We start from the raw sequence: 27,843 nt of genomic DNA, 5'->3' as shown, positions 1-27,843 counted from the left end.
AGAGCAGATCCCAGCCCCATTGGGGACACCCCCGGGGTGACAGTGATAGCAAGGAGGGATGCTCCCCCCTCCCACCCCCCGCAAACACACCACCGCTTCCAAAACCTGCTTTTATTTACATTTCAAGTCAAATCACATGCAAACCCTTGTTTTGTTGTGGTTGTTTTTTTTTTTTTTCCTCATTTTTCCTTAAGAATAGTGTGATTAGCAAAAAAGACGCATTATTAGAATTTTAAAATAGCAATTAAATATACAAAAATATAGCTTACAAAAAAAAAAAAAAAAGAAAAAAAAAAACCAAAACAGCGAATGTTTTAAAAAATATTCTGCTGCAGAATTCGTAGTGTACAAACACGTCTATGAGGCTCCTCGCTCCATAAACAGTCTCGGGAGTCGCAGGGTATTTACAGGAGGGGGGACGACACCCGGAGCCTTCCCAGCCCCATGCCCCATCCTGTGCCTGGGGGGGAAGGGGGCTGGGAAAGCCGCTGCCATCTAATACTGACACCCCTCCTTCCCCCACCCCCCCAAAAAAAAAGGGGAGAAAGAGTTGCAAAGGTGGAGAGGGACACCAGGGACTTTGCTACGGCGCCCAAATTTGCCCCGCGAGGTGGTGAGAGAGGTGAGGGAGTGGCACAGGCCCCCCTGACCCCAGCAGCTTTTGCACTGGATGATGGCTGGGTGTGGGGTGTTTTGGCACGGTAAAACCCTGCCGGTTCACCCGTCCCTCGCCCAGAACACCTCCGGGGCCAGGCTGAGAGTGACGGGATGAACCCAAAGGACAGGATTCTTGCCCCCCACCCCCATCCCAGCAAGCCCCTGCCACGGTTTCCGAGGAGGTGGCGGTGGCCACCAGCTCTCACCATGGATGGTCTGCGCCAGGATCGTGCCTGTCGGAGGGACTAGTGGCCCCGCTGAGGTAGCCCATCGCGCCCAGGAGGGGGGCAGCCACCCCTGGGGAGGGTGAATGGGGTAACCAAAGCCCACGGAGACCCCATGCCACTACCCCCCTGCCATCTCCCGTGGGCGACACCAGTTTCCCTGCCCTGGTTAGCCCTTTGGGAGGAGCAGTGGGTGCCCAGGAGGAACCCAACCGCGGCATGAACCCAGTGTTGCTGCGCCCGGGGAGCTGAGACCCAGTTTTGTAGGCAGGGATTGCAAAGGTAACCCCGTGAAAATAATGGTAGAGGAGAAGGGGGCAGGGACCAGCCGTGATGCTCCTGGGTCCCACTCCCTGCATTTTGGGCATCATTTTTGGATGGCTGCAGAGGGGCACGGGGGGCAGCAGGGGCAGGAAGCGTACCGGGGCGTTCGGGGGGGACGTCACGGCCTTGCAGGAGGCTGATGGGCACCGTTGGGTGGCTCGATACTGCTCCATCGTGCCCTACGCTGCTTCCCGTCGGACGTGGTGCTGGAGAAGGGATGTGCTGTAAGAAGGATGTCGTGCAGGGTGGCTGCCGAGGACCCTCGCCCCAGGAGAGGAATCAAGCCCAGGCTCGAGTGTGAGACCCTTCATCCCGGCACAGCTCCACGGAGGCAGGTTTTTGGGGCGTGAGGCTCTTCAGCTTCGGCCGGCGGGGATGTGCCCCCCTTATAAAGTGCTCCAGGCTCTGCGCCCGGCCACCCGTGTCCTCCCCTGTCCCTCTGTGCTGGTGCCCAAGTGCTTTGGTTGTCTCCAAGTCCCCCAGGGCAGCGGCAGGGTGCCCCCCGCTGGGGGGCAGTCCCCGGGGCGGTGGAGCTATACGATGTTCTCTGCGCCGGGGAGGGGGCCCTGGGGGGGCCCGGGGTCCTGCTTGCCGTGCAGCTGGGCCAGCTGCAGCACCGGCATGTTGCAGAGCGGGCACACTTTCCGCACCTCCAGCCACTTGATGAGGCACCTGGGGGGGACACACAGACATCACAGGGGTGCTGCAAACCCTCCCCTCCCCCAACTCCATGCCCCGTGCACCCCTTTAGGGTGGCAGGCACCCCTGGACCTCCGCAGGGGGTGACAGGCTGTGGCCTGGGGGCTATGAACCAGGTCTGATGCTGCTGAATTTTTTAATTCACCATTTAGGTGACTTTATATTTTATTAGTACATTTTTGGGGGCGTGCATATACATACATGGATTTTTATGTATGTATAATATATTATATAGAGAGAATTTATATCTAGTTATAAAATAGATGTAAAATGTATACACATAGAATCATAGAAGGGTTTGGGTGGAAGAGATCTTCAAGATCATCTAGTTCCAACCCCCCTGCCGTGGGCAGAGAGACCTCCCACTAGAGCAGGTTGCTCAAAGCCCCATCCAGCCTGGCCTTGAACACTTCCAGGGATGGGGCACCCACAGCTTCTCTGGGCAACCTGTTCCAGTGTCTCACCATCCTCAGAGTGAAAATTCCTTTCCTAATATCTAATCTAAATCTGCCTTCTTTCAGTTTAAAACCACTATGCTTCTTCCTATCGCTACACTCCCTGATAGAGTCCCTACACGAAAATATATAAAATACATATATATACAAAAAGGTATATATGAATATATGCATTTTATACATATAAAAATTGTACATATCCATCATATATACATATCATACATCTATAATGCATATATATCATACCTACAAAATTCACAGTGTTTTACATTTTTATAAAAAATATATATAAAATTTATATCCACACATTTTTCACAGAATCACAGACTATCCTGAGTTGGAAAGGACCCCTGGGGATCATGAAGGCCAACTTTGGATTCAACACAGGGCAAGCTACAAGTTAAACCCCACATCCAAGAGCAATGTCCAAATGCTTCTCGAATATCAACAGTCTGTGGGCCATGACCGCTTCCCTGGGGAGCTTGTTCCCATGGTTCTGTATATATATTTTATAAATACATCTAAATTATGCATATATAGCTTCAGTCTACTGTTCCAGGGACTTACTTTCTGTGGAAGGCATGTTTACAGGGACAGATCCCCAGCTCATCCTTGGGCTTGAACTCCTCCAAGCAAACAGCGCAGATCTGAAAGACGTGAGAGACAAGGAGAGAAGGCAGTCAGCTGCTGGGAAGCAAAAAAAAAACCAAACCAAGCCAAGCCCCAAAAAAACCTCCCCCAAAGTCATGCCCTCAGCCAGTTTCCATCTTCTCCCTGGCGCTCGCCTCACCCCTGCCTTTGGTTGGGGAAAAAAAAGGGTAATTTGGCTTCTGATGGCAGCGAGGGTACACTGCGCAGCGGGGGGAGAAATACCTCCCCGTACCAAAGGGAAAACAAACTCCTCTTTTGCTATAAATGCTCCATTTTGACCAAAAAGCTGCTTTTTTTGCCCCCCTGTGCTGCAGAATAAACATTTGGGAGGTTTCTGCATCACAGAGGGGTGAAACTGCCCCCCTAAAGCCTTCCCAGACTTCACTGCCCAGGCTTTGGGATCACAGGCTGAGGCTGATCCCTCCCTTTCCCGGTGGAGGGATCCTGGAGCCTCCTCGGAGCAGCAGCCACAAGGCTGGGATGTGTTTTGACGTGCCAGGAGGCTTTAGGATGGAGGAGGATGGGTCCACGCTGCTGCTTGGTCCCTGAGGCCGAGCTGCATCCGCAGGGATAACTTTGGGAAGAGGAAAAGGCAAAGGGTGCATCTCTGCCTCGGGGATGGGAAGGTCGGTGGCTGTTTTCCCGGTGGGCAAGAGGCTGAGATGAAATCTCCTTACCCATTTTGGACATTCCTGGGGATTTTGGATATTCCCGGGGATTTTGGATATTCCTGGCTGGTTTTCCCAGACCCCCTCCCCTGCCCCCCAGGCTGGGAAGTCTCGTCAGTCCCAAACAAAGGCCAGCCCTGCTGCCAAAAGCTCTCGGGAGGAGGCGGGTGGCTGGCAAGCGCCGCAGGAGGCTCCCGGCTTTCCCAGGAACGCGGTGCCCGTCGATACTTTCCAGCCACCCAAATCTTGTTGGAGATTTTTTTTTTTATTGGGCAAGAAAACGTTGGCGTAGCTGCTCAGGTCAGCCCCCGAGGAACACACACGTCTTGCGCCCCATGAAAAGCCCGGGAGATGTGGCATGAGGGGAAAAAAGGGGGAAAAACAAACCCCGAAACACGGGGCTGAAGAGCTCAGCAGGGACTTTCCCCTCTGGAAGGCTCCGGGCAATCCCTGGCAGCCACCCCATGATGTTGCAAAATCCCCCCCATGCTCTGCTTTCCAGAACCGCTTACTGTAAATACCACAATCCAAATGCCCAAAAAGGGATATTTTGGAAGGAGCTGGAGCAAATCCCTTCCAGCCATTCCTAAACCCCAGGGAAGAGCTCAAACTGCTCTATCCCCTTCCCCACTGACCCCTTGTCCTTCCCAAAAGAATTTGGGCTGGGAGAGCTGCAGAGAGCTGGGACCAGAGGTGATGGAGGAGGAGGAGGATGATGGAAGGTTATCACTGCTGTTCCTGGCTCTGGCGCGCTCCCAAATCCCTCCTACAAGGAGCCTCTCACCCCGGGAAGTGCTTTTAAGTCTCCATGCCAGCAAAAAACCCCACTGCAAGTCAATTTAATGTGAGCAGATCAGAAACAGGGGCCTCAAGCAGGGACTGCTCCATCCCTCCACCACCCTCTTGCCCTTGGGATTTAGGCCCTCGGCTGTGGGGAGCGGAGGGTGAGGATGAAACGTGGGATGGGCTCTTGCTCCTCTGTGGCTTGGTAACTACTCCAATCATCTTTTTAACGGTCTGTGCTTCACAAACCCACAGACTTAAATCAACAGCAAGTGTTTTTCCATTGAGACTGCTCAAGTTGACAGGTTGCCTCACAGGTTCAAGGATTTGCCACAGATTAGTCACTCCCATTGTTCTAGCTTCTTTGTTGTCAGCGTGAAGATTTTAGCTGTGAAGACCAAGCAAAATAAAATACTTTCAGAATATAACACAAAGCATGACACATTATGAATGTGAGGTTCAGAAAATAAATATTTAGTCATTATCAGTTTTCCTTTTATAAGCCAAGAACACTTGCAATCAAGCCCTCTAAGCGTGTAGTGACTCCAGTTCACAGATGGTTTATTACCAAATACCTTCTTTTGACTGTACATTTTCATTGCAAATAGCCTGAACATAAATAAAAATACCCCTCAGTTGGGGAAAAAAAAAAAAAAAAAAAAAAAAAGCAGCAGTTTATAAACAAATGGAGCTGGTATTTAACAGACGAGAGACCTCATGTCCGGGATACGGGTGGGCATTTTTGTTGTCATGAGGGGAAATAAATCCAGCCTGTGTTTGAAGCAGGGCTGGAGCAGATTCCTGCTCAACTTCAGCATGAAAAATGGTCTGTAAATAGGGGTACTCAGCTCCAAAACTGCCTGGAAAGCTGAGAACAACTACTGAGTTTTAAACCTCAGGAGGCAGGTAGGTAGAGGTGGATCAGGGTAAGATGGTTACTCTGAGCTGTGTTTCAGCCCTCTCTTAACTCGTTAACGCAGAGGAGCCCAGCAAGGAGCCACTTCTGTGCCCACATCGTGGGGACAGGGCAGGCACTGGCACAACTTCCTCCACAAACATTAAATGCAAATATGGCCAGGGCTTTGCTTTTTGGCTTTTTTGCTCCTGAATCCGAGAAGAAGCATCCATGTTTTTGGGACTGGCAAAAAGGAGTTCAATTCTTAATGCCTCCAATCAGACACCCCTCTGCCTGCCTCCTCCAGCCAGCTCTTCTCTGCGAAGCGGGAGCGTGAGGGGCAGAAGCTTGGGGAGTATGTTTATCTTTGATTTCAATTAAATCCCAGCAGAGTTTACTCTGCCCGAGTAACGTGGCCGGCAGAGATGTGCTGGACATCGTCACGCTCTGACGGTGGCAAGGCCTCCAGAGCTGGAGGGGATGTAACCATCAGGGGACACTGTTTATGCCCAGCCCGCCTGTCTCTGCTTCCCCTTTTATCCACAGCTTTTTATCACAGTGATTATAATAATGCAGTAAAAAATAAAAGTAATAATGCAGTGAATAATAATGCAAATAATTAAAATGCTAATAACAATAACAACAACAATAATCATAATACTAGAAATCATAATGATGCAATAAAAGCTACAGAGGACCCAGGGGGGATATTTAATCCAGACCCCCTTTGCAGATGTGCTTTTACTGGCTGCATTAACAAGCAATTAGACTTTCTGAGAGAGCAAAGCAGCGTCAGGGAGAGATGGAGCTGCTGGTGCAGCCGTTAACCTGCCCCATCCACGGTCCCTGTAATGGGGTAAGAGGCTGCAGAGCAAACCCCACTGCTGGCAGCACGTGGGCAATGGTGCTGGCACACCCAGACGTGTGGTTTGCTCCTGAAGGAGATAAATTTGAGTTTTTGCATCCTCTTGCCTGTGCCAGGCTTGGTCTGTCTCCCAGCCCCTCCCCAGCTCAAGGAAGAGGAAGGTGAGGGAGTCTTTGCTGCAATGCTACCGCCCCTGGGACGTACTCACCTCGTGTAGGTTCAGCTCCTTCACCTTTTCCTTGAGTATAACCTGTAAGACACAGAGCCCGGGATCAGGACACAGCTTCTGCCATGAGTGTTTACAGGAAAAATCACCATAAGGAGAGATCCCATTTAGCTTCCCAGTAGAACTGGAAACCCTCAGTAAACCCAGCACAGCCAGGGAACACATCAGATCTTCACCCCTGTGCAAGCACAAGAGGAAGGCAGTGCTGGCACAGCTACAACCACTAACATGAGGACCAAATCCAGGAGGTCTCCTCCCAAATTTAAACTTCTTGGGCTCCCACACTCTGCAACAAGCTCCTGCATGGATGTCTGCTGCTTCATTTTCACTCCATCCAGGCTAAACACCTGGAGAGGGCTATAAATTCAGAACGACCAAATGTTATCATATCTTATCAGCCCAACTCCACCCAGTTTCCTCCTCAAACAACAGATTAGAAGCAAAAAATTACACAAGCCCTGGAGAAAACAGGACATTGGAGCAGCAACCTGACACAGATCTCTTGGCTGTGTTTATTTTAACACGGGCGCTGGCAGATGCAGAAAACGGCTGGGTTTGCCAAGGTGACATGGAGGTGGTCCCTACAAGAGGTCCCTGCAAAAGCCCCATGGCTGCAAGTGGTTCGGAGCAGCCAGGTCCAACCTGGGGAGCAGATCTGAACCCCACAAAACATCGTTTGATTGCTGGGGAAGTGATGGCATTACTGCTCACTACTGGAAAACAAGGTGAGGGTTTGCCCAGTTGAGGTGCTCCAGGGGTGGAGATGTCTCCACCGCTCAGGGACCTCATCTGAAAATGCAGAGACCTGCAGACTTATGGGTGAGAGACACTCCTGGGGTGCCCAGCTAGCAGAAAAAATTTAAAGCAGCAGGGATAGAGGTTTGCCCAGGCATTACAATTTCTTTTGGAAAACCAAAAGCCTTCCAAGGAGAACAACACAGTGGAAACCTACAGGAGTGACTACTGTGATGGAAGATGACAACTTGCTGTGTATCATCTTACCTGTTTGTAGGCGTAAAGCTCTTTGTGTGCTTGATGTCTGAGCCTGCAATCAAAACAAGGAGAAATGTGAATGCAGATCAAAATACCAGTCTTGCTGTAATACTCCAAACATTTAATTTCTTTCCTTTCCAGATTTTTTTTATTATTATTTTTCATTTCAGAAACAAGAATGGACACAAAACCCAACATATTTAAGTAACAACCAGCTTTCCCTGTAGCTGGGAAGGTAACACCTCCATCCAGAAAGTGCACAACCTTCTCCCATTTTCATTCACAAAGAGGTCATCCACCTGGTTGAGCAAGCAGAGGATGGCTATTTATCCAAAGGTGACACTGGAGCAAAAAGCTTTGGAAGAGAAGCAATGGGATGTCTTCCATCTCTCATTTCCTATCACAAGGGGCAATTTAGTAACCAGAGAGATAACAAGCTGCCAAAAAAACAGCCTGGGAATGAAGCTTTATCTTGGGATTTTGGGGGTTTTTTACCAGGAGACCAGATAGAGGTGTGCTATGTTAAAGCACAAAATGACAAGCCCACATTATGACACGGGGCACTCCCTGCCCCAGGGAAGGAGCCAGAGCCATTGCCATAGTGGAGAAACATCAGGATTATAAACTGTGTAAGTTGCTTCCCCCCACCTACCTTTCAAAGCACTGTGCTCAGCACAATTTGGGGTTCTGGGGAGATTTTCTTCCCCAATAGCATCCACTCCTGGATTAAATCAAGTGGTGGAGATGAAGCTACTCCAAAACCTCCTGCTGCAGTGGGAAGTCCAGCTGGTGGCAGCAGCAGGAATCTGAGACCACAAGCAAAGGACCAGTCCTACCCCTCCCTCTCCAGCCTCCCCTCTCCAGGAGGCACAGGTGGGAGCAATTGTCCCCATTCCTGGGGACCAAGTGAAACAGCAAACACAAAACCACATCACATCCCTCCATAGTTTTCAATTCAAACTACTCTTAGTAAACCATCTTTCCACAGCAGAACAAGCAGCAGCCCATTCTCTGAGCCTGGCGGAGCACTCTGCAGGCACCAGCTGGCCAGAGAAGCTGATTATGCTCCGACAATAAATCCATTTTAAAAAAGGATAACTAATATTGCTTCTCATTACAAGACATGGCATTTAGTGAAGGGCTCTGAAAACTCGAGAGGGAAGTCATCAAGGCTAAATACTTGGCCAAGGACTTTAACAAGAAGTCAGAGTGTGTCTGCAGGGCTTGGACAGGAGTATTTTCTCCAGCCAGTCTCACACGTGATTTCAGATGGGAAACCACTTTGCCGGTAAAATCACTTCTCCAAAAATATTCTAGGGGCTGTCACAAACCCCAGCTGTTTCACCCTGAGGTCTTAGAGGCTTTCTGGTCCTGCAAGGCTGAAGCAGGTGACTTACAAAAACAGGATGTAAAACTATATCCCTCTCCTTCTTGCTCAAAAACACCCTCCTTCCTGCAAAATGCTGTGGGCCTTAGAAATTGAGGAATGGGTAAAAATGTAAAAATGCACTTTAATGCTGCAGAAAGAGCTTGGAGCTGCAGTAAGTCAGCTCAGGAGCCCTGAATTTAGCGGGGAGCCATCCCTCCTCCTCTAATGCTGCTCCTGGCAGGGAACCTGCCTGCTGAGTCACGGGTAAAACTGCAGCAGGCAGGGAGGAGAAGGCTGGGGTCGCATCCCTCCGCCAACAACCCCCAGCAGAATCACGAGCAGAAGATGCATGAACAATAGAGAAAACAGGATGAAACTGGCCTGATCTGCAGGGATCCTAGCGACTGGGAAATGGGTTATGAAACACAGATGGGGCAGAGCAAGATGCATGGCTGGAGACCGCATACAAGGGGAGAAATTTTTCCAGCATGGGAAAAAGCATCTGTCTTATGGAGCACCAAGCAGTAGCCAAGGCTTTGGCCCTAATGAGCCAAAGCTAACAGAGGGAAGGTGTCAGGCACAACAAGTCCAAGCATCTGCAGAAGCGGTGGTGGCATCTGGACCAGCGATGGGGACAAAGCGACCACCTGGCCATGGTTCCCTGCAGCTCTGCAACTGCTGGAGGAGCACGGATACTCAACAGCATGAGTTGGTGCTGAGCTACATGGGGAGACTTTGCCAAAAAATCCCACCTCCCTGAAGGTTATGGGGAACGGCACGAGCACATCTGGTCCCAAAGCGTGCGAGCTCCGTCTGCTCCTCCACGCTTTCCCTTCAAAGCCAGGATCCTGGGCCAGATGGATCCCGGTCGGACCTAGCGCAGCTGTCGTAACGAGAGCCCGGATCCTGGCAAGCGTTACTCCCCGTCAGACCCAGGGCTTCATCCATCTCGTGTCAAGAGCTGCGACTCCGGAGGAATTTCTGGCAGATGGCTGATTTAGATAAGGGACCACACAGCGTCTTAAAAGCCAGTGCGTAGCTGGAGACCACGCGTGCGCGCACGCCGTCACCCATCTCTGAATTTAATAACCGCTTCGCACGGACTTTGTGAACTCTTCCCAAGCTTCCCACACCTCCCAAAGGAAAGGGAGCATCCCATTTCTCTGGGTGACTCTGAATCATCTGTAGCAAGTGAACGACTGGGGGAATAAAATGCAAAAGAAACTACTTTTTGCAGGTTTACCTCCAAGATCTGCTTATTTGAGGTATTGGAGTAGAAAGATTAGAAAAGCACCGATGCTGGCTCTTCCCCCATCACTGCATCGCTCTCCCCAGCCCAGGTGGGTTCCCTGGGCTCTCCAAACCCAACCACTGTGTTTGATGCTGGCAGGTTTGAAAGGAGAGAGCCCTATAATAAAGCACTTTTTAAGGGCTGCACCTCCCATGGACATTGGGCCACTAGTCCAGGCAGAGAGGAGCTCCACGCGACCCTCAGCAAAGCACACGCAGAGAGGACAGGGCAGTGTCTCCAAAGGGCAAGCACGTCATCCAGATGCTGAGAAACCACAGCAACACTGGGTTCAGCACCCTCCTGAACTGCATTTTAGGGGAAAAATGGCAAAATGAGGTGATCACTTTCATTAATTCAGCAGAGATCAGACAAAACCGGCTGCCTGCAAAATTTAATTTCCTTTTTCTTCCCCCTTTTTTTTTAAAAAATGATTCCAAGCAGAGGCAGCAGTCGCGAGGGTAGGACCCATGCTCTGCACCGGCGTGGTTCGCAGCAGCAGAAGAGCTCAAGATTTGCCGGGACTGCACACAGACCATGTTGACCTTTGCTTTGCTTTTGGCCGAAATTCCTATGGGACTCCAGTTTGAGCCAATCCAACTAAAAACCTCACTTCTTCCTGCCGTCGGAGCAGGCAGCACACCCTGTATTGACATAGTTGTGCAGCGCAGCCCACGGGCCCTCCTCCCCAGCGCATCCTTCATTTCACGCTGTCAGCTCTACGATTCGGGGTAAATACACCAGATATTGGCTCTTCCACGCTCCGGATGCCTCCCCAGCCGGGGATGCGGAGGAAGGCTGCATGGGATGCTCTGCTCTGGAGCAGGTGATGAGAAGCAGGGCTCGGAGGACAGTGTCACGAGCTTTGCTTGTTATTTGCCAAATATTTTAGAGATATGTGAGTCATGAGAGAGGAGGGAGAGAGAGAGGATGGGCTGTGTTGCCTCTGCACCTAAGCAGGGCCTGGGGAAAGCGAATAACCCCCGCAGGTGACAGCAGAGCCCTGGAGCTCCTGAGGGGATTGTCCTTGTCCCCAACCCTCTGCCCTGGGTTGGTTTCTCTGAGGCGACATGGTGTGACCCCTGCTGCATCTGCTTGTTAAATTAACACCTCTCTTTTACACAGCCTCCAGATGTAATTCTGTATTAAAGCCACGCATCTCATTGCAGAAGGGGTCAGGAATGATGGGGTAATCCAGGAGGCTTTAGCAGCTGGTTTAGGAGAGGGAAAAATTAAATTTAAACTAATATCTTACTTTGTATATTAAATCCTCCTGCCGCAGGGCTACGGGTACTTGTTTGCTACACAGCCAGGCACCAGCAATGGGCACCAGCAATGCTTCAGTGTTAAATGGCACTGACATGGCACACCCTTCCCAGTGCAATCATTTGGGATGCTCTGCACTTTCAGGCACATGGTCCTCATCCTGCTGTCCATCTACAAGGCTTTCCAAACCATGTTGAAGCACAGGCTGAGATTACACAGCAGTTTCAAAGGAGGTGGATACTCCTGGGGCACATTGGCTAAAGCTCATGGCACGGCAAAACCCTCCAAAACAGGGGCTGGAGGATTCCTGCTCGGCTCTGTTTTGCCAATAATAGAGCTGGGGGCGGTGGTTTGAAGAGCAGTTCATAGAGTCCCTATAGAGTTTAGGGCTATAAAGGGATCATTAGATGATCTAATCCAACCTCCCATCTATCATAGGTCGTTAAATATCACTTCGTTACTCCCGGGAATGGGAGCCAAAGCGTCTCATCCAGAAAGGCGCTCTGTCTTGATTTAAAGACATGAAGAGACGAAGGACTTGCCACTTCCCTTGCTGGCTTGTTTCAACTGTTACTCAGCCTCTCTCTTACAACATGCCTCCAATTCTAAATTTAAAGACTTTCTGGCTTGATCTTCCAGACATTACTACTTGTTATTTCTTCTTTGGGGCAGAACACACCCAGCAAGACCCGGTGCCCAGGAAAATACTCTGAAAGTCCAAACACCTCTTCGTTTTGCAAGCAAGCCATATAGATTCAAGCTCAATCTGGGCAAAACATGTCCTTGAGTCTTCTGAACACCATTTGTCTATTTTTTTGTGTCCCCTCCCACTGGTGTCCCAGTTAAAATAGGAACACTGGACACAGACGCAATATCCCAGCACAAACCTTGTTGATACTGAGCACTGAGACACAAATCACCTGGTCAGAGATGACCCCTCGATCTGTTTCTGCCGTGTCTGCCAGGGTGGAGAGATGTGTTTCACCTTCAAACAACTTTATCTTGTGCACAATTATAGGCAAGTGAAGATCTGATGCCCAGGCAGCACAAATTACCCCCGGGTAAGCCTGGGTTTGGGCTCACCTGCAAGTTTTGCGAGGCTTTGCCTCACACAGAGTTGAAAATAGGTGGAAATTATCTAATATTTCGAAGGCGTCATTGAAATCTTGCTTCTGTGGTCTACAAAAGCAGGGCACAACATTTCCAACATCCTCTGGATAAAAGCCTGGTGGGACTGGCTGCTGTGAGCCAGGCAGATGCTGCCTCCATGGTGCAAGAAGACCATGTGTGTGTCTTACAGGCACAGAGGGAGGTGATGTGATGGATGTACAGCTAGCAGGAATCTGGGCCATCCAAAAAGCCAGAAGGGAGGGAAAGGGGATGGAAAAGCTCTTCTGCAACTTGGCAGCTCCGGGTACGCAGGATTTCAGCAGCCACTGCTGGCAGAGCCATGCCCTCTGCTCCCAGCTGCAGGGAGAGGCACAGCCAGCCCCTCATCCCGGGTCATCAGCACAACTTGTCCCCATCACTGCCTCGATTCCCAGGCACTGTGTTTTTCCACACCTGCCTCTTGCTTTCCTCCAGCTGGAAGAGTTCCTCCTCTCAATTAGTGGCCCAACTCTCTCCCCAGTGGCCCATAAAATAATTAAAACAAGCCCCAAACTAGAACAACCTTTAACCCTCCCATCCCACACCCCATCGTTCAGATTAACAAATTAACTCTGCATCATTAATCTCTAAACTGCGCTGTTGAATGAGCAATTTGTGTACAATAACGAACGGAGCAGGTATTAAACATTTCTTAAGCACACAGTACACAAGTTACTCATTAAAGAGGAAAATGTGTTGAAACATTAAGCAGAGAGGAGGAACCATAAAACATCCCTTTCCAATCTTTTTTGAGGAGACAATCATGTTTTCATGCCTGTTTGAGAATACAAATAAATATATCTCCTATTTTTAAAGCGGATAATGTAATTGCCCTGTGGGACTGTCAGCTCCAAAATATGCTGGGCTCACTGTGTTGCTCTGGGTCTATTGGCTCTGTTAGAGATGAAAGCTGGGCCGAGCACAACCATGAGGGAAAGTTAAACCTCTTCCACAGGTCACATCAGTTTGGCAAGACACAGTGATGCCATCCTTGTTTTGGGATGGAGGGATCAGTGCTGGGCTTGGTCCGAATCAGGGCAACTGTTGAAAGCAGCTGGGGAACATTCCCTTACCTGATCAAGTAGCAACAGAAGAGCAAACTGAGGATGAAGACAAAGATGGCTGTGCCGAAAACCACGATGTATATGTTGAGAGGCAGGTTCTGGAATCCGATGTTCGGCATCCTGAAACTGTAATGCTGGAAGTCTGAGCTCATGGGTAGGCTGTGGAGACAGGGAGAAAACACAGGGATGTGAGGCTTCTTCAGCAGCACGGGATGCCCTTAGAGCAGCACGGGATGCCCTTCGGTGGAGACAAATGGTCCCACCAAAGGCAGGTGGTGGGGAAGGAGAGGGTAGCCAGCAGCACTGCCTGCTTGCTCCTCAACCCTGGGGTGATGGCATCCCGGCCCGAAACAGAGCGCCCAGCTCAGTAACCCTGAAAACAAAGCAGGGCTGGATGAGCCAGGGCTAGGATTTTTCTTCTCCTGCTACAAGCTTCTCCTCCAGCTATTTTCCCCTCTATCATCCTTAACACATCATCCTTTAAGTCAAATGCTGCATCAGATGGACAAGTGGGGATTTGCATCCAAGCAGCCCCAGCTGCAGTCAGTGCCCCCAAACTCTCATTAATTAGGCCAAAATATTCTAAGCAACCAGAGAGCCTTGTAGCAAGGAAGGTTTTTCTTCCCTTCCCCTCCTGTGGTTTCCACGATCGATTCCTCATTCCACAGAAATCCCCCCTCTGAAACCATCAATCCTGCACGTGACCGGCGCAAGTCCAACACGCTCCCAGCGCATCCCAGGCAGGATGGAAAGGACAAGGACATCCCCGTGCCGTACGGCAGCGCGGCTGGGAATTAGAGGGGCCATAAAAGAGGCTTGGTTTGTTTTTGCCACGTGAGATCTGGTCGGGCGGTTTAAGAGCCTTTTCGCAGGTTTCAGCTTTATTCCTCAGGATAACCCCACGCTGCTTCCCCCCAGCAAAACCCCGAAACAACTGCACGCGGCGGCAAAGAGGAAGATGCAACAACTTTGGCTGTCAACGTACCACGTCTCAGACGTGTGACCAAAACCTCCCTCCTCTCAGAGAGACTCAATTAAACAACAAGCAGCTGCCTGGGATAACGACTTCAGCGTATGATCTCTCTCATGATTTTAGTTTTATTGCATGGGACATTGATATTTTACAATAACCCTCATGGGGTGTTTTTCAGGAGTCAGGCAGAAAACCAGCCTGATGTCTCTGTACTGCTGTAAAAAATCCCTCGCCGCCATAATACCACATTGACATGTGAAACCCTTAACTGGAAAGCACATATTTATTATTGCCTATTATTATTCCTTTCCATCGCAAACATTCTTTGAGCCATTCAACCTTGAATGATCACAACCATCTCTGGCCAGGCATAAAGTTCACCCACTCCCAGCTTAGAAAAGGAAGTTAAAAAATATGACTTGTTTTCTTTTCTGCCCATGGGAGAGGGCTGGACGCCCTATTAAATTGCACAACAAGCAGGGAAATTACCTGAAGTCTGGACCCTGTTTCCCAAATAAAATTACCAAGGGATAACCAAATTCTCCTCCGGACTGGGGAGTTTTCAACACCGCATTAATTGCACATCTCCCAATTTTTGCACGGGGTGAGAAGAGAGGGTGAAACCATACAACCTGAAGCCAAACAATGCCAGGGAGCGATGCTCCAAAAATCAAAGCATCCTCTGAATGTCCCACTCCTCCAAGCAGCAGCCCTGCTCCTGCATCTCTTTTTCCCCTTGAGACTCCTTTTTTGCCAAACTCCCTGGGCGTTCCTCCATCCTCCCATCGTGTATACATTGCTCGTACATAGGTTACATGCTTCCCAGCTGCTCTGGAGGGAGCAGACTCACCTTTCATCCCGGCTCCTTCGCCAGCACTAGCCCCTCACCCGCACCCTTCTCGTGCCCCTTGCCAAAGGCAGCATCTCTCTCTGCTGGTGCCGAGCGCCCGTCCGAGAGCCTCCTCGCTCCGGCTGCTTGCAGTTTCCTCAGCTCAATGGAAGTTTCGAGGCGATTGCTGGTAAAGCCTGGATTTGATTAAAGCCTCCAGAGACCAACACGCATGTTCAGAAACTCTCCCGGCCAACGTGGAAATGCTACAAGAGCTCGGGGAGCCGGCACACCCCCCTGCCAGCGCTGGTGGGGATGTGATTTTATAGCACAGAACCACCCAGCAGCTCACACTCCTCCACCAATTGCTTGCTCTGCTCAGCCAAGCTGGTTTACTTTGCAAATAAAAAAAAAAAAAAAAAAGGACAGAATCCTGCTTCATTTATGGTAACGCCTCGGTCAATTTGCTGTTCCACAACAAACTACAGAAACTTTGCATCTGTTTTCTGATGCCATTTGTGCAAGGCCCTGACACAGACCAGACACATTACTTCAATCTCTTTGCCAGATGACACCAAGTTGCAAAATACTGTAAAAGGAAGTCACTGCTGGCCAGGAATCTAACCACCTTCCCTGGCAACGACAAACAAATGGCACAGAGAAAACCTCATCCCTCAAAACAAAAAGGGCGTCATATTCTAAATTTCCCATAATATTCCATACTGAGGATCACATTTCTGAGAGCAACCATGTAGCAGCTGCTTTTTTGTGCCACCGAGACAGCACCCACTTACACTCATTTACATTATTAGGAGAGTTGTGACTGTTGTGACGCAGACAGCATTGAAATATTTAATGGAGTTTTAATCTGCCTTTTCAAGCAGCTCACAAATGGAATGCAATAACTTCATGGGATTAATCAGTGTGCACAAATGACTAGCACAAAGCTAGTGCTTCCAATACCACAAATGGTCAATATTCCACAGGTTGCCAAAAAAAAAAAAAAAAAAAAAAAAGGCAAAACCAGCCGCCAAACCTTTGTTCCCAGCTCCAGCAGAGTTAATGCGCAGCTCAGTGTCGCTGCGTAGGGTTGGGTTTGGTTCTCATCTCCACGCTGTTTGCTGGGTCAAAGGGATTTTAGACGGTTCAGGGACTCTCCCCTCAGTCACGCTCATGTGACAGAGGATGTTTCAGCTGGAGGATAAGGCTACGGCTGCCCCCACTCGCCCTCAGGCTTGTGTTGATAGTCGCTGGTGTTGGCCAAGGTTGGTTGGCTCCAGCTCCTCAACCACCCAAGAGAAAGTCAAACATCCTCCATCTTGGAAAGCTCTGGGTGATTTTTTGTAAGGAAGAAGAGACCACTCTTGGGGAAGAGGCAACAAAACCAACCAGCACCAAGCTATTGTTTTTCCGTTCTTTACAACTCCTTTAACTTGTGACACTCTTCTTGCCAGAGCTGGGGCCTTCAGTTCAGCTCTCTCACCAGGAGATGCAGCAGCAGACAAAAGCAAAGATGGCAGATAAGGAAGAGCCAGGCTGCATTTAGGGCAGCGATTTCATCGAGCCAGAAAAACTCCTTACAGTTGTGTCCAGCTGGAGCCATGCAGCTCTTCCACCAGTTCCCATGACCAGCTACAAACCACCACAGCCCCTGGCAAACAAACAGTCAGTGGAAACTGAGTCCCATCCCACCCACAGCATCCTACTCTTTTCTTCCAACGATACCATTTCCCTAATATTTTGCCCCAAAAGGATGTCACTGTTGCAGCCATGACCTACCTGCCAGCCATACCACCAGAGCTCACCCTCCTGGGGACAACTCTTCAGTTCCCTACAGTGCAAGTCCAGCAAGTCCCACATGAGAGTCATCCAGCCCCTGTGTGAAATAACCTTCTCTATGTCGGAGCTACCCTGGTCCTCCCTCCCTCCTACTGCAACAGCTGAGAAATGTTACGGCAAAAAACACGGAGGTTAGGGGGAAAAAATAAGTTAGCCTGCACAGGATCCAGGAAACCGTTAACTTTAAAAGACTTCACTGAAATCTGATGATTTTAAGCAGCCAAGCTTTGGGGTTGGGTTTTTTTTTTAGGAGAGTCGGGCGGGGGGAGGAACTGTATTTTAATCTGCTTCAGATTTGTGAGAGTGCAGCCAAAAGAAATAAAAAAGGAGCCATAAAGAAGGATGAAAACTTTCTGGTGCTTAACAAAAGCCTCCCTGTTGCTCTCTCCATGGCCAAGGCATCTGAGCGCTGGCAGATGCCCCTGGGGCACCAACCACCCCTGGCAGGTCCCCGCAGCCCCTGGGGTGGGGGGCACAAGCTGCCTGGAGAAAAGGAGGTTGGTACCACAGAAACCCTATGGAGGGGAGGATTTCCCCAGGGCTGGATGAAACCCTCTCTGCAGCGAGAGGTTATCAGGGAGGGGAGGAAGATGCTGACTTGCTCCTCAAATATAAAATGATCCTGCTGTGATGGCAAGCACAAAGCAGCGGGGAATTTGGGCAGGTGCCTGCCTGATGCCCCATTTCTGCTGAGGTCTCTGGCGGTGACTGGGTCCATGGGGTCTGTATGTCCTCACAGAGCATGAAATTGCAGGGAGAGGACCAGGAAACACTGAGGGCCGGGAAGGATACGTGCCAGCCAGCAGCAGCCAGGACAGAAGAAACAACTTTGTTGTAGAAAGATAAACCTTGGCAAAGAGTGCGGAGAAAAAGCCCTGAACCAGGGAAGTCCTATGAGAGTCTCAAGGGCTGGCTGGAGGAACATCATTTCAGTGCACATAAAAAAAAAGTTTTTATATATATATATATGCATATTTCTTTGCAATATATACATTGCAATATATTGTACTGCAATATACCGTATATATAATATATTGAGATATAGATATATTGCAAAAAAAATCGCCTTTGACTAAAGCAAGGGAAAGAAAATCTGCTTTCTCCAGGCTGCAGGGCAGAGGGAACTAGAGGGTATTTATTTAACAGTACAACAGCCTGCAAGAATGAAAAGGAAGGGCAGTGTCCTCGCAATGGGGCCGTATGCATGGACGCAGAGAGAGCTGGGGATGGCAATGCCACCAAGCAGAAAAAGCTGAGCTCTGCGCCTCCTCCTTTGTTACATCCTCCAATGAATCAGCCGCGTGGGGCGGAGCACATCACCTTTCTTGGAGGACTACAAAAAACGAGGTTTAATTAAAAGCCGAGTTACGGTTCATGGCCTATCGAGAAGCCAGGAAGTGAAGTGTTACAGGTCAGCATTAACTCGCCGGCTTCGCAGCGCTTTGATTACAAGTTGGGCTGTTAAAGGCAAACCTAAATAAGCCACCTAGCCAAATTAATCCCTATTATAACCATAGCAAGCACTTAATGTGCTTAATAAGCAGGCCAACCTCTTACCTAGAGCTTTCATCAGGAGATCTCAAAGGGATTAATAAAGGAGGCAATTATCTTCTTACAGGCAGAGAAACTGAGGCAGGGAGCGAGGCGGGAGAGCCACAGTCGCCGAGGCTGGGAGGCGACACCAGGGATGCTGTGGTCCACTGCAGGTGACACCATGAGCATCATTCACAGGCTGAAAGTTGCAATTTTTTTTCTTTCCTGTTGCTATGCTGTGTGGATTTGAACTGTGTGCTCCTTCTCCAGGTTTTACTTCCTAAAAGGAGCCACTTGCACTTTTTTATTTATTTTATTATAATTTATTTATAACACCAGCACATAAAGGGGCCACGCGAGCGCCACGCATTGCACCTAAATATAGCCTACGTGCTGGGCGGAGGGGCAGTTTCCGCCTCTGCTGTTGTAAATAAAAACCCATTTTCAGAGGGATTTACCTTATGTTTTCGAGACAAACAACCTCCTCCACGGGGATTCAAATCAAACCCAGGCTGGTCTGAACCTCCTGAACCATTACCTGGGAGAGCTGGATGGAGCTGGTGGTCTGAGCCCCCCACCACATTCCAGTGGCCAAACTGGCAAAGCCAATGCATCCCCAGGAAATATTGAGCTTTAGATACTCAACAAATCCAGACATATACAGGTTCCCATCACCCAATCGAAACCACGAATCTCAGGAAAAGAAAATGCTAAGTCGTGGCAAAACTCCAAGTTGAAATATTTTATCGATGGGAAAGATTTCAAGCGGGTGCGAACTGTGTCTTGAGTTTCAAAGGTGTTACGCAAGTCCGCAACGTGTTTTATACAGGTTTAACCAAAATGGTTATTAACTCAGTTGAAAGTTAAACTGTGAGCAGCTGACAAGACCTTTCTGAAATATTCCAAGTCGTATTGTGAAGAGGGGTATTCTTCCATGCAATAAATCCACAACATAAAGTTCATTTAATGGGTATGCCTAATAGGATAATATTCATTAAAAAGTAAGATTTTTCTAGGTGTTTAAAAAGCAGCGGTGAGAGGTGCCCGCTTTTAACTTGCAAGCAAAAAAACCCAACCCCTCGTGAACCCCAAAAGAAAAGCGAAGCCCAGACCTCAAGCAGCTGGAAGGAATTTCCTTCAGCTCCACCTCTGGAGCTGGTCCAGCGCGAGGATCTGCAGCGCGGCGGTGGGAAAATTGTCAGCAGCTGCAGCACCAGCCCCCAAACCCGGCACCAGTGTCGCCTGAGAGATGCTGAGATGCCACACGGCTGCATCGCTGCCGCCTGGGATGGAGCTGGGGGAAACCTCAACACTGCTCCCCACGGGAGTGATGCCCTTTGCTGTCCAAAACCAGGGGACAATAGGATTGAGAGTCAGGGAAAAAAAAGGCATCTTGGCATGCTGTGATTTGATTAGAGCTACGACGCTACTGTAGGGATGGTGTCAGGCTGAAGCCTGGCCGTAGCCAGAGCTGGCTCCAAGCATCCAAGAGGACCCACCTCCTTCACTGCAAAAAGTGGGCATGGAGCAGAGGAGGAGCGGGAGCGAGAGCGCATGGCTCGGCAGCATCATTGATTAGCAGGATTAACAACTGTGCAGCAGAGCGTGCTGACAACGGAGAGCCCAGGGTGTTTCACACATGGCCAGTGACATCGGCATCCCGAAAAGTCCCTCATGATCTGCTGCACCACGGGGAAGTCTCGTACCCAAGACCCAGCAAAGCTTGGCCAGGGCGATGCTGTACCGCAGCTGGAGAACAGAGGAAACTTTTGGGTGTCAAATGGAACAAAACCTGCTTATTTTACCCATTTCAGCTGAGTGCAGGTTTGGGAGACATACCTGGATTTTTGTTGTGTGCCTGGACAACCAAGAAACCAAACTAACCTCCAACCAAGAACCACTTTGAACCTTGGATCCCTTCTCCCCGTGAGCGAATACGATGCTTTTTTTGAACTGGAATCAGGAAATTTCCTGGCCGCGTTCCCCTGTTGGCTGACACCGAGCACAAAACCTTAACCCTCTCCACCACCTTTGGCCATGGACATGGCCTGGCCGTGGAGGGACATAGACAAGAGCAATGTGACAACACAAAGAAGCAATCGGCCACTGGAAAAAAATAGAAAAGTCTTTATAACAAAAGAAATACCCGACAGTAAAACTGGTACCACTGTGATTTGCAGCAAGCACTTTTGATTCTGAACAGTTTAACAGATAAACGAACCCGCAACCTTAATACCGCAGACCACCTTTAAATGTGAAAATGTTTTTGCTACCATTGGCAGAGAAATGTGCAGAAAATAGGTCAGCTGCAGCTCCCATCACTGAGTTTAAAGTCAAGTGCTTTTGCCCAGCATCATTGGGAAAGCAAACCAGAGGTTTGCTCAGGGCTGATTTTGCAAGTTCCAGGAAAAAACGCAAAAATAAACAGAAAAAAAAAAAATCAATAGCGCTTTTAAATCCGGTCTGCAGGAGTGGGGAAATGGAGTTTGGAGAAGAGCTCTGCTTGGGCTCCCATCATATCACAGAAATGAGAAATGGAAATCATTTATCAGAAGGATTTGAGGCAGAGTCAACAGCTCCTCGCTTTGAAAAGCTCACACAAGCTGTCCGAGTATGGTTCAGTTTGCTTCTCGGCAATGAAATAACACTTGAGGAATTATTTCCCTTTGGCCCTGGGGATTTTTAACTTCCCCCCCGCCTCCCTTTTCCTGGCACACAGCTCCAGCCCAGATCCAACGTCACGACCCGCTGAGCTCACTCTTCCTCCCAAAAGTGCAGTGGGAATGGATCCGCTGCTGCCCTCTCCTGCCCCCAGCCCCGTCCATACTCCTCGTGGTGAAAGCAGAAGGCAGCAGCCCACCCCTACCCTGTCCAGTGTCACGGTGATGGGACCACATCACCCCATCATAGAATCATAGAATGGTTAGGGTTGGAAGGGACCTTAAAGATCATCTAGTTCCAACTCCCCTGCCATGGGCAGGGACACCTCCCACTAGAGCAGGTTGCTCAAAGCCCCATCCAGCCTGGCCTTGAACACTTCCAGGGATGGGGAATCGCTGCCTCCATCCCTGCCTGCCGCCACAGCACACAACGGAGCAGCATTGCCCTGCACCATGTAGCTCAGGCGCTAAAAAATTTAATAACATGCACGTTATTAAAAACAGGACTATACAGACCACGGTCAGACGTCACTGTAGGATGGGCAGCTTCACACTGCACATTGCAGCCCCAGTATCCCTGTTGCTGAATTTGGAGAGAACCTTTTGCCCTTCATTTGTGGTTGTTTTTCCTCGTTTGCAGAGTCTTCCCCAATTAATGGGTTCCCTTGGAGAAAGCGGATCGGAAACCCCATGAGAAATGCTCAGCCCATGCTGTTAAAAGGCCAGAGCAGAGAAGCTGGTGGTAAACACCCCGGGGAATTCGCAAATTCCTGGGTGATGACACTGAGAGCCCGGGGGTAGCAACGGGGGTTCCCAAAATATCACATCTGTAAGAAAATCTTGCTTTGATCAAGTCATCTTCAGGCTGAACAAAAGCAAATCGCTTTCTGCAGCGCAGAAGAACAACCAGCTCTTTTATACTGAGAAGCAGATGGACTAAATGACCTCCTGAAACCCTTTTTTTCCCCGTTTCCTAAGCTCCTTTAATGGGAAGAAAAAAAAAATAAAAAAATTAGTGCAACATCCAGGGATCAATAATCCTTACAAAATCCTCCTGGAGGTAGGCACCCTGCGCTGGCGATGGGAATCGCAGCTGCTAGCGGCCATCCTATAAAGGCAGTAAGAGGAGCCAAGCACAATTTGGGATGCAGGAAGGCATAATGCTCTCATTTACACTAAATAAGGTTGCTAGGTTATGGATTTTTTTGAGGGGGGGCATAATCTGAAAGGGGATCCAGATGGCTGCAAAGCCTCACAGTGGAAAAGCAGCATGAGGCCAGAGAGGGAAGAATTCCTCTTTATGCTGCTGCCGTCTGCTCCTGGATCCTGGATTTCAGTTCTCAGGAATGCTCTCCGCCGACCCTTTTAATTGCACCATTTACATTTGTGGTTAAAATTAAGGAGAAGAGGCAGTTGGATGCAGAATAGTGAAAAAGCCGGTGTTGGAGACGGGAAAAAAGTCCCTAAAACAAATCCTACAGAGAAGCTGTCCCCCAAAGCCCACACAGATTCTGCAAGGTTTGTATTTTAAGATGCTGACAGCATTAAAAAGCCTTCAGGAAAACCCAAACAAACCCAAACCCCAGCCTGCTGGGAATTTACACTACTGCCACGTCACCACTGTTTGCTATTTTTCCTAATACTTACAGAAAAATGAGCTGCGCAGTCGGCTCGCCCTTCCTCTGCTTTAACAAAAGTACTGGGTTTGAGGGGAGTATTTTTTTTTAATATCATTCCTTCTACTCTGCTAACAGAGACCAGGGAGATTTTGCAATGCTTTAGAGTCCAGCAAAAAAATATCCTCCCCGGAGCTATAGGGACGCAGGATACAAACTGCTTCACTCACAAGCAAAGGTGGCTGCAAGGATCACAAAACCCTCCAAATTTAGCCGGTAATGGAAAACTGAACTTTTCCACTCCCAGACTTGCATGCCCAAGTGAGGTACCTGACAGAGATAAATACACATAAATCCAACAAACACACATCCTCCTCTGTGGAGAGCTTCAGTGCTGAAGGCAATGCCATGGGATACCATTCTTCTCCCCTGTTCTCCCTGGCATCGTGGCCTGACCTTAATGGGACTGAGAAAGTCACGGGGCCTTAAAATTCAGGATTACTTGCAGCATGCAGGGTCTGTAACAGGGGGATGCTGGATAACCATGCAAGAATTTTTAGCATTACCTACCCACACCCCCTCTTTGCCGAAGGACATTGCTTCTTATATGGGTTTCTCATAAATTGAGCCCTAAATAAGCAAAACCCCAAGTTATGGGTGTGCTGCTGGTGCAGGACTCTTTAAAAAAAATAAAAGAAACTTCTGAGAGAGTTACCTAAAGTTTGCTTTTTTTTTTTTTTTGCAGCTGACTGAACAAAACCTGCTAAATATTTTCTGACTGCTTCAAGGCCTCCTCGGGCAGCAAAGCTAAAAAACACCAACACGACTTTCAGGCGTGTAATAGTTTGCTGTCAGACTCTTCCAAATTCCCAGGCACTGAATCGCCTACTAGAAGGCAAAATATATGAGTGGCACTAACAAGTCGGCTTAGCAACGAGCAGGCAGGCTGCCTCAAGTGTCTTTTTAAAGGTCAAGAGAGCACATGATGCCTGGGAGCCCTTCTGTTTGGTTTTTACTACGAGTTAAAGATACTACCAGCAAGTCTGGTTATTAAATTGCAGCTGCACAACCTTTTAAAACCAGTCTTTAAAACCGAGGCTTTCCCCCTCCTCAAAGATCATTATCCCTCTTTCAACCCACTCCTACCCTTCCCCATCTTCACAAAAATGGTGGCATTTGAGGGGAAAACCCATGTCAAGATGAAACGCGAGGAAAGGTCCCACCGCCACAGGGATTTTCGGGCAACACCGCCAAGAAGCATCATTGAAATTCAGCGGGAGAAGCTGGTTTTCCTCCGCTCCGCGGGGGCTGCCATGTTAAATCACATTTGGATTCACAGTACAAGGCTGCTAAAATACCACCGCGGTGGCTATTGGCACATTTCAATGAAAACGCCGTGGCCTCATTAGTATAGTGGAAATTATGAGCTTGTCTTTGTATATATTTAAAAGCTTGCCTCTGAAAGTATATTGGGTCAGGGCCAGAAATTCCTGGCTTGGAGCTCCTACCACTCGACAGTTTGGGATTGCCTTGCTCACACAGGTCAATCAACCACGCAGCCATCGACCCGGGAGAAAAGGCATTTAAAAAATACCCTGCAGGGAAAGGCGCGGGGCAGCACTGCAAGAGGAGGCAGAGCAACAGGGTTTGAGCTAAACCCTCCTCCACGTTAGCTCCGTGCGGGGTTTTCCTTGCAAACTTGTTAGTGATCACATCCTAACGAAAGCGCAGATTATAATTAAGAGGATGCAGGAATGTGGGGTGCATGGAATTTCATCCTGCTCCCATCCCTCCCCACAGCCAGGACAAGAGCATCCCGACAACCCAGAAGCACCGTTCCCCTTTGGGGATGGACCACAAAAGACTGAGCCCTTTGCAATAATGGGGAACCTCATGAAATAACATAGTTTTCAGGACCTGCTCATCTCAGTATGTGATTTTGCAAGTCTCTATCAAGGAAAGCTTTTGGGTCAGCTCCCTACTTACCCGCACGGGTGCCGCAAACGCAGCCAAGCCACGCAAACTCAACGTATCTGCTGAACGGCTACCGCGGTTTGGTGCCAGGGATGCTGGAAAAAAAGAAAAAAAACACCCCTAATATTGCACAAAAAGCCAGAGTGAGTGAGGGAGAGGATGAAGATACTGTTTTTAAATGCTTTGATTTGCAAAGGCTCCTATAAATTGATTCAGCTCTTAGTAACGGCACAGAGATCCCCTTTCTAAATGCAGCGATGACGTTACACAGCACAGAAAGAAAATAGAAAAAAAAAAAAAAGCTCAGTTAATCCTTGCAATTTTATAAGCATCTGAGACACTAATCCGTTGATCTCATTGAAAAGGATTAGAATTACCCCCTCGCCAGTAAATTTAAGAAGTTTTTGACCAGATGTAAACAAAAGCGGAGAGCAGCCCATGGAGATGGCTGCCACACAGTGAGTCCTTGCTGAGAAATCCTCATCGGGGCTGGGTTTGGGGTGGAAAAGGGGAATTTCCATCCCAGTGCCACCAAAGGTTGTCTGGAGTGATGCTGGTGTCTGAGGAGACCCTGCCTGTCTTGCCTGGCTGCAACTGAAAGGTGGGATCCCATCCCAGGCAAGCATCCCGACGGGGCAACGCAACCCATTTTTGGGGTCGCACTCTAACAGGAATGAAACTCCAGCTAAAAAAAATAATAATCCCCAAACCCCCGACTTGCTCTTCACTGGCTAAGGGAAACATTATTTTAATATTAAGAAAAAAAGAGGGCAAACTTTTAAGCAGAAATTGGATAATTCACACAAAACCCAAGTTTTGCCCAGCTTCGCAGCAACCTTTGTCTGCACAGCTTTGCGGCGAGGACCTGTGTTATTAAGGTGGAAAAATATAACATGGCATCCCCACGTAAACAGTCTGTCACCTGTTCCTATGCTTGCCATGAATAATATATAACATTAAAGAATAAGTTATTTGGTTCAGAAGATGAAGCAGCCAACACGCAACATGGTTTTTGATACCAAGCACAGTTCACTCCAAAGTTGTATGTCCCGTCTCTTTAGAGAAATGTTAATAGCTGAAATAAATCAAAACCCAAAGGAGGCTTCAAGCAAAAAGGACTCAGGTGATCCTTTAGCAAGGAAAAGCCACTTTTCTTAGAAAACAAAAGTTTTCTAACAAAGAAAGCAAATTTTTGTTAGTGCTTACTTCTTTCCTCTTCTAAATTCCATTTAGAAAAGAAACCTAAAGAGATTTAATATTCAACCTCAGTTTAAACCAGGACTCAGTCTCACCAGGAGTTGTCTTAAACCCACTACTTTCAGAGATGCTTGATGGGACGGCAGCAGAGTCCCTCTTCTACAGCCCATTGTAACGGGGTACCATGTGTTTTCTTTCTCCTTAGGCACAGAACAATATTCTCTTTGCTTCCCCATGAAGCCCAACTCCTAACTCCCTGCAATGCACCCGGCTTTAGCATCCAAAGTTCCTCCAGACTGGAATAAACCACCCGACACCAGGCTCGTCTTCAGCCTCATCCCTCTCACCCGGCTGCAACACATCCCAGCCCTTCACTGACACCTCCCTGACCCCTTCCTCCTGCTGCATCAACCGCAGATGCATGGGGAAGATGCTGCAGGAGATGCGATGGGGCAGGAGACGCTGCAGGAGATGCGACAGGGCAGGAGATGCAAAGGGGAAGCCTCGAAGGTGGTTGGGAGCACACAGCAACTCAGCATCCCCCAGGCAAAGCCACAGCCCAAAGTGCCGCCTCCGGACAACACCCAGTGCAACGTGAGGGGTTTTTTTTGGGTGCAGATGCAAAGGGAGACGGTGGTGAAGGGCTCAGCTGACAGACAGCCAACCTACGCAAGCGCCAGCGGACAGGCTCCAGCCAGCTCTCGGGTGAGATTATCACTATTTACTCAGCCACAAAACCACCCAACGCTGCACAATCCTGTCCTGCTCTGGATGGCCACCACATGCACAGAGTCTCCCAAATGCCTCATCTTTTATTTCAGGCACCAAGCGAGTGAGATGCTGGGTCTTAATCCGGCACTGCTCAGCTAAAAAGGAAAAGAAAAAACCAACCTCGCAGCTGCATTAATAACCAACGAGCCAGGAAATCGCTCTGGGGGAAGCCCAGCTTGGCAACGGGTTTTTATACAGAACAATAGAAAAAGGAGAGTCTTTAAAGCACCGCAAAATGTTTGCCTGCCTGTGAGAAAGCTCTGCATGGAGAGAAGTTTAATTCGATCCTTACGTACGCCACCAATTTAATTTTGTACAGGCTGCAAGCACGAAGAGCCTAGCGGGGGGGGAGGCACGATGCTTGGATGAATTTCTTCTAGTTGGAAGCTATCAGATGGGAGACTGTGCTCCCTGCCACCCAATTCTGCTGGGCAATTTGGCTTCACCCGTCATCTTACCTCCTGAACTGCTCCTCCTGGCTTCAAATGGACCGACTGAAGAACCAAAACCTCCTGCTTCCACGCCTGTGGGCTCCCAGGATGGGAATCTGCATAGCCCCAGCGCTCTTACATTTTCCCCTAAATACTCCTCCAAGCCAAGGAGTCGGGAAACCCTGCACTATTTCCAGGCAGGAAGAGCAGTGATGGCCCCGAGCCGGCCGACGGCTGAAATCAGAAGGGTGGCTGCTCTCCCCGCTCAGCGCTTTCAGTTTCTCTCTTGCAAATGCACTCCCGGGGTGGTTTCCTCTAAGGCGCTTTGCAAGTTAAAAGCTGTATTAGCAGCAAGATTAATCCTCCATGGGGATCAAAAAATAAACCGGGAGAAGTTATTCCTGCTTGCTTCTCACATTCACCGTCCTGGAGCTGGAGCAGAAA

The 27,843-nt window shown here is 49.0% G+C and overlaps 1 protein-coding gene across 3 annotated transcripts; it reads right to left on the bottom strand.

Moving 5' to 3' along the window:
• Nucleotides 1-96: 96 nt before the first annotated feature.
• RNF24 (ring finger protein 24) lies at nt 97-27,843 on the bottom strand. Of its 3 annotated transcripts, XM_014966686.1 has the most exons (7): nt 27,427-27,841; nt 25,013-25,095; nt 13,586-13,735; nt 7,450-7,492; nt 6,430-6,471; nt 2,927-3,006; nt 97-1,877 (listed from the first exon to the last, which is right to left on the bottom strand). In XM_014966686.1, the coding sequence occupies exons 3-7, from the start codon at nt 13,726-13,728 to the stop codon at nt 1,739-1,741; spliced, it is 447 nt and encodes a 148-aa protein (XP_014822172.1). In that variant the 5' UTR covers nt 13,729-13,735; nt 25,013-25,095; nt 27,427-27,841; the 3' UTR covers nt 97-1,738. The 3 variants fall into 3 exon arrangements, with proteins under 3 accessions (XP_014822172.1, XP_014822174.1, XP_014822173.1); XM_014966688.1 differs by lacking the exon at nt 25,013-25,095 and having other exon boundaries at nt 27,427-27,843; XM_014966687.1 differs by lacking the exons at nt 25,013-25,095; nt 27,427-27,841 and adding an exon at nt 15,400-15,590.

Source organism: Calidris pugnax, unplaced genomic scaffold, assembly GCF_001431845.1.
Source record: "Calidris pugnax isolate Ruff unplaced genomic scaffold, ASM143184v1 scaffold14, whole genome shotgun sequence".
NCBI lineage: Eukaryota > Metazoa > Chordata > Aves > Charadriiformes > Scolopacidae > Calidris > Calidris pugnax.
This window is presented reverse-complemented; position numbering and strand designations above follow the sequence as displayed.

Coding starts and splice junctions, on each gene's coding strand:
- RNF24 (XM_014966688.1), bottom strand. CDS start 13,728: ATGAGCTCAGACTTCCAGCATTACAGTTTCAGGATGCCGAACATCGGA. Junction 3,007..6,429: donor AGGAGCTGAACCTACACGAG/GTGAGTACGTCC, acceptor CACGTCTTTCAG/ATCTGCGCTGTTTGCTTGGA. Junction 1,878..2,926: donor AAACATGCCTTCCACAGAAA/GTAAGTCCCTGG, acceptor TGTCCCCCCCAG/GTGCCTCATCAAGTGGCTGG.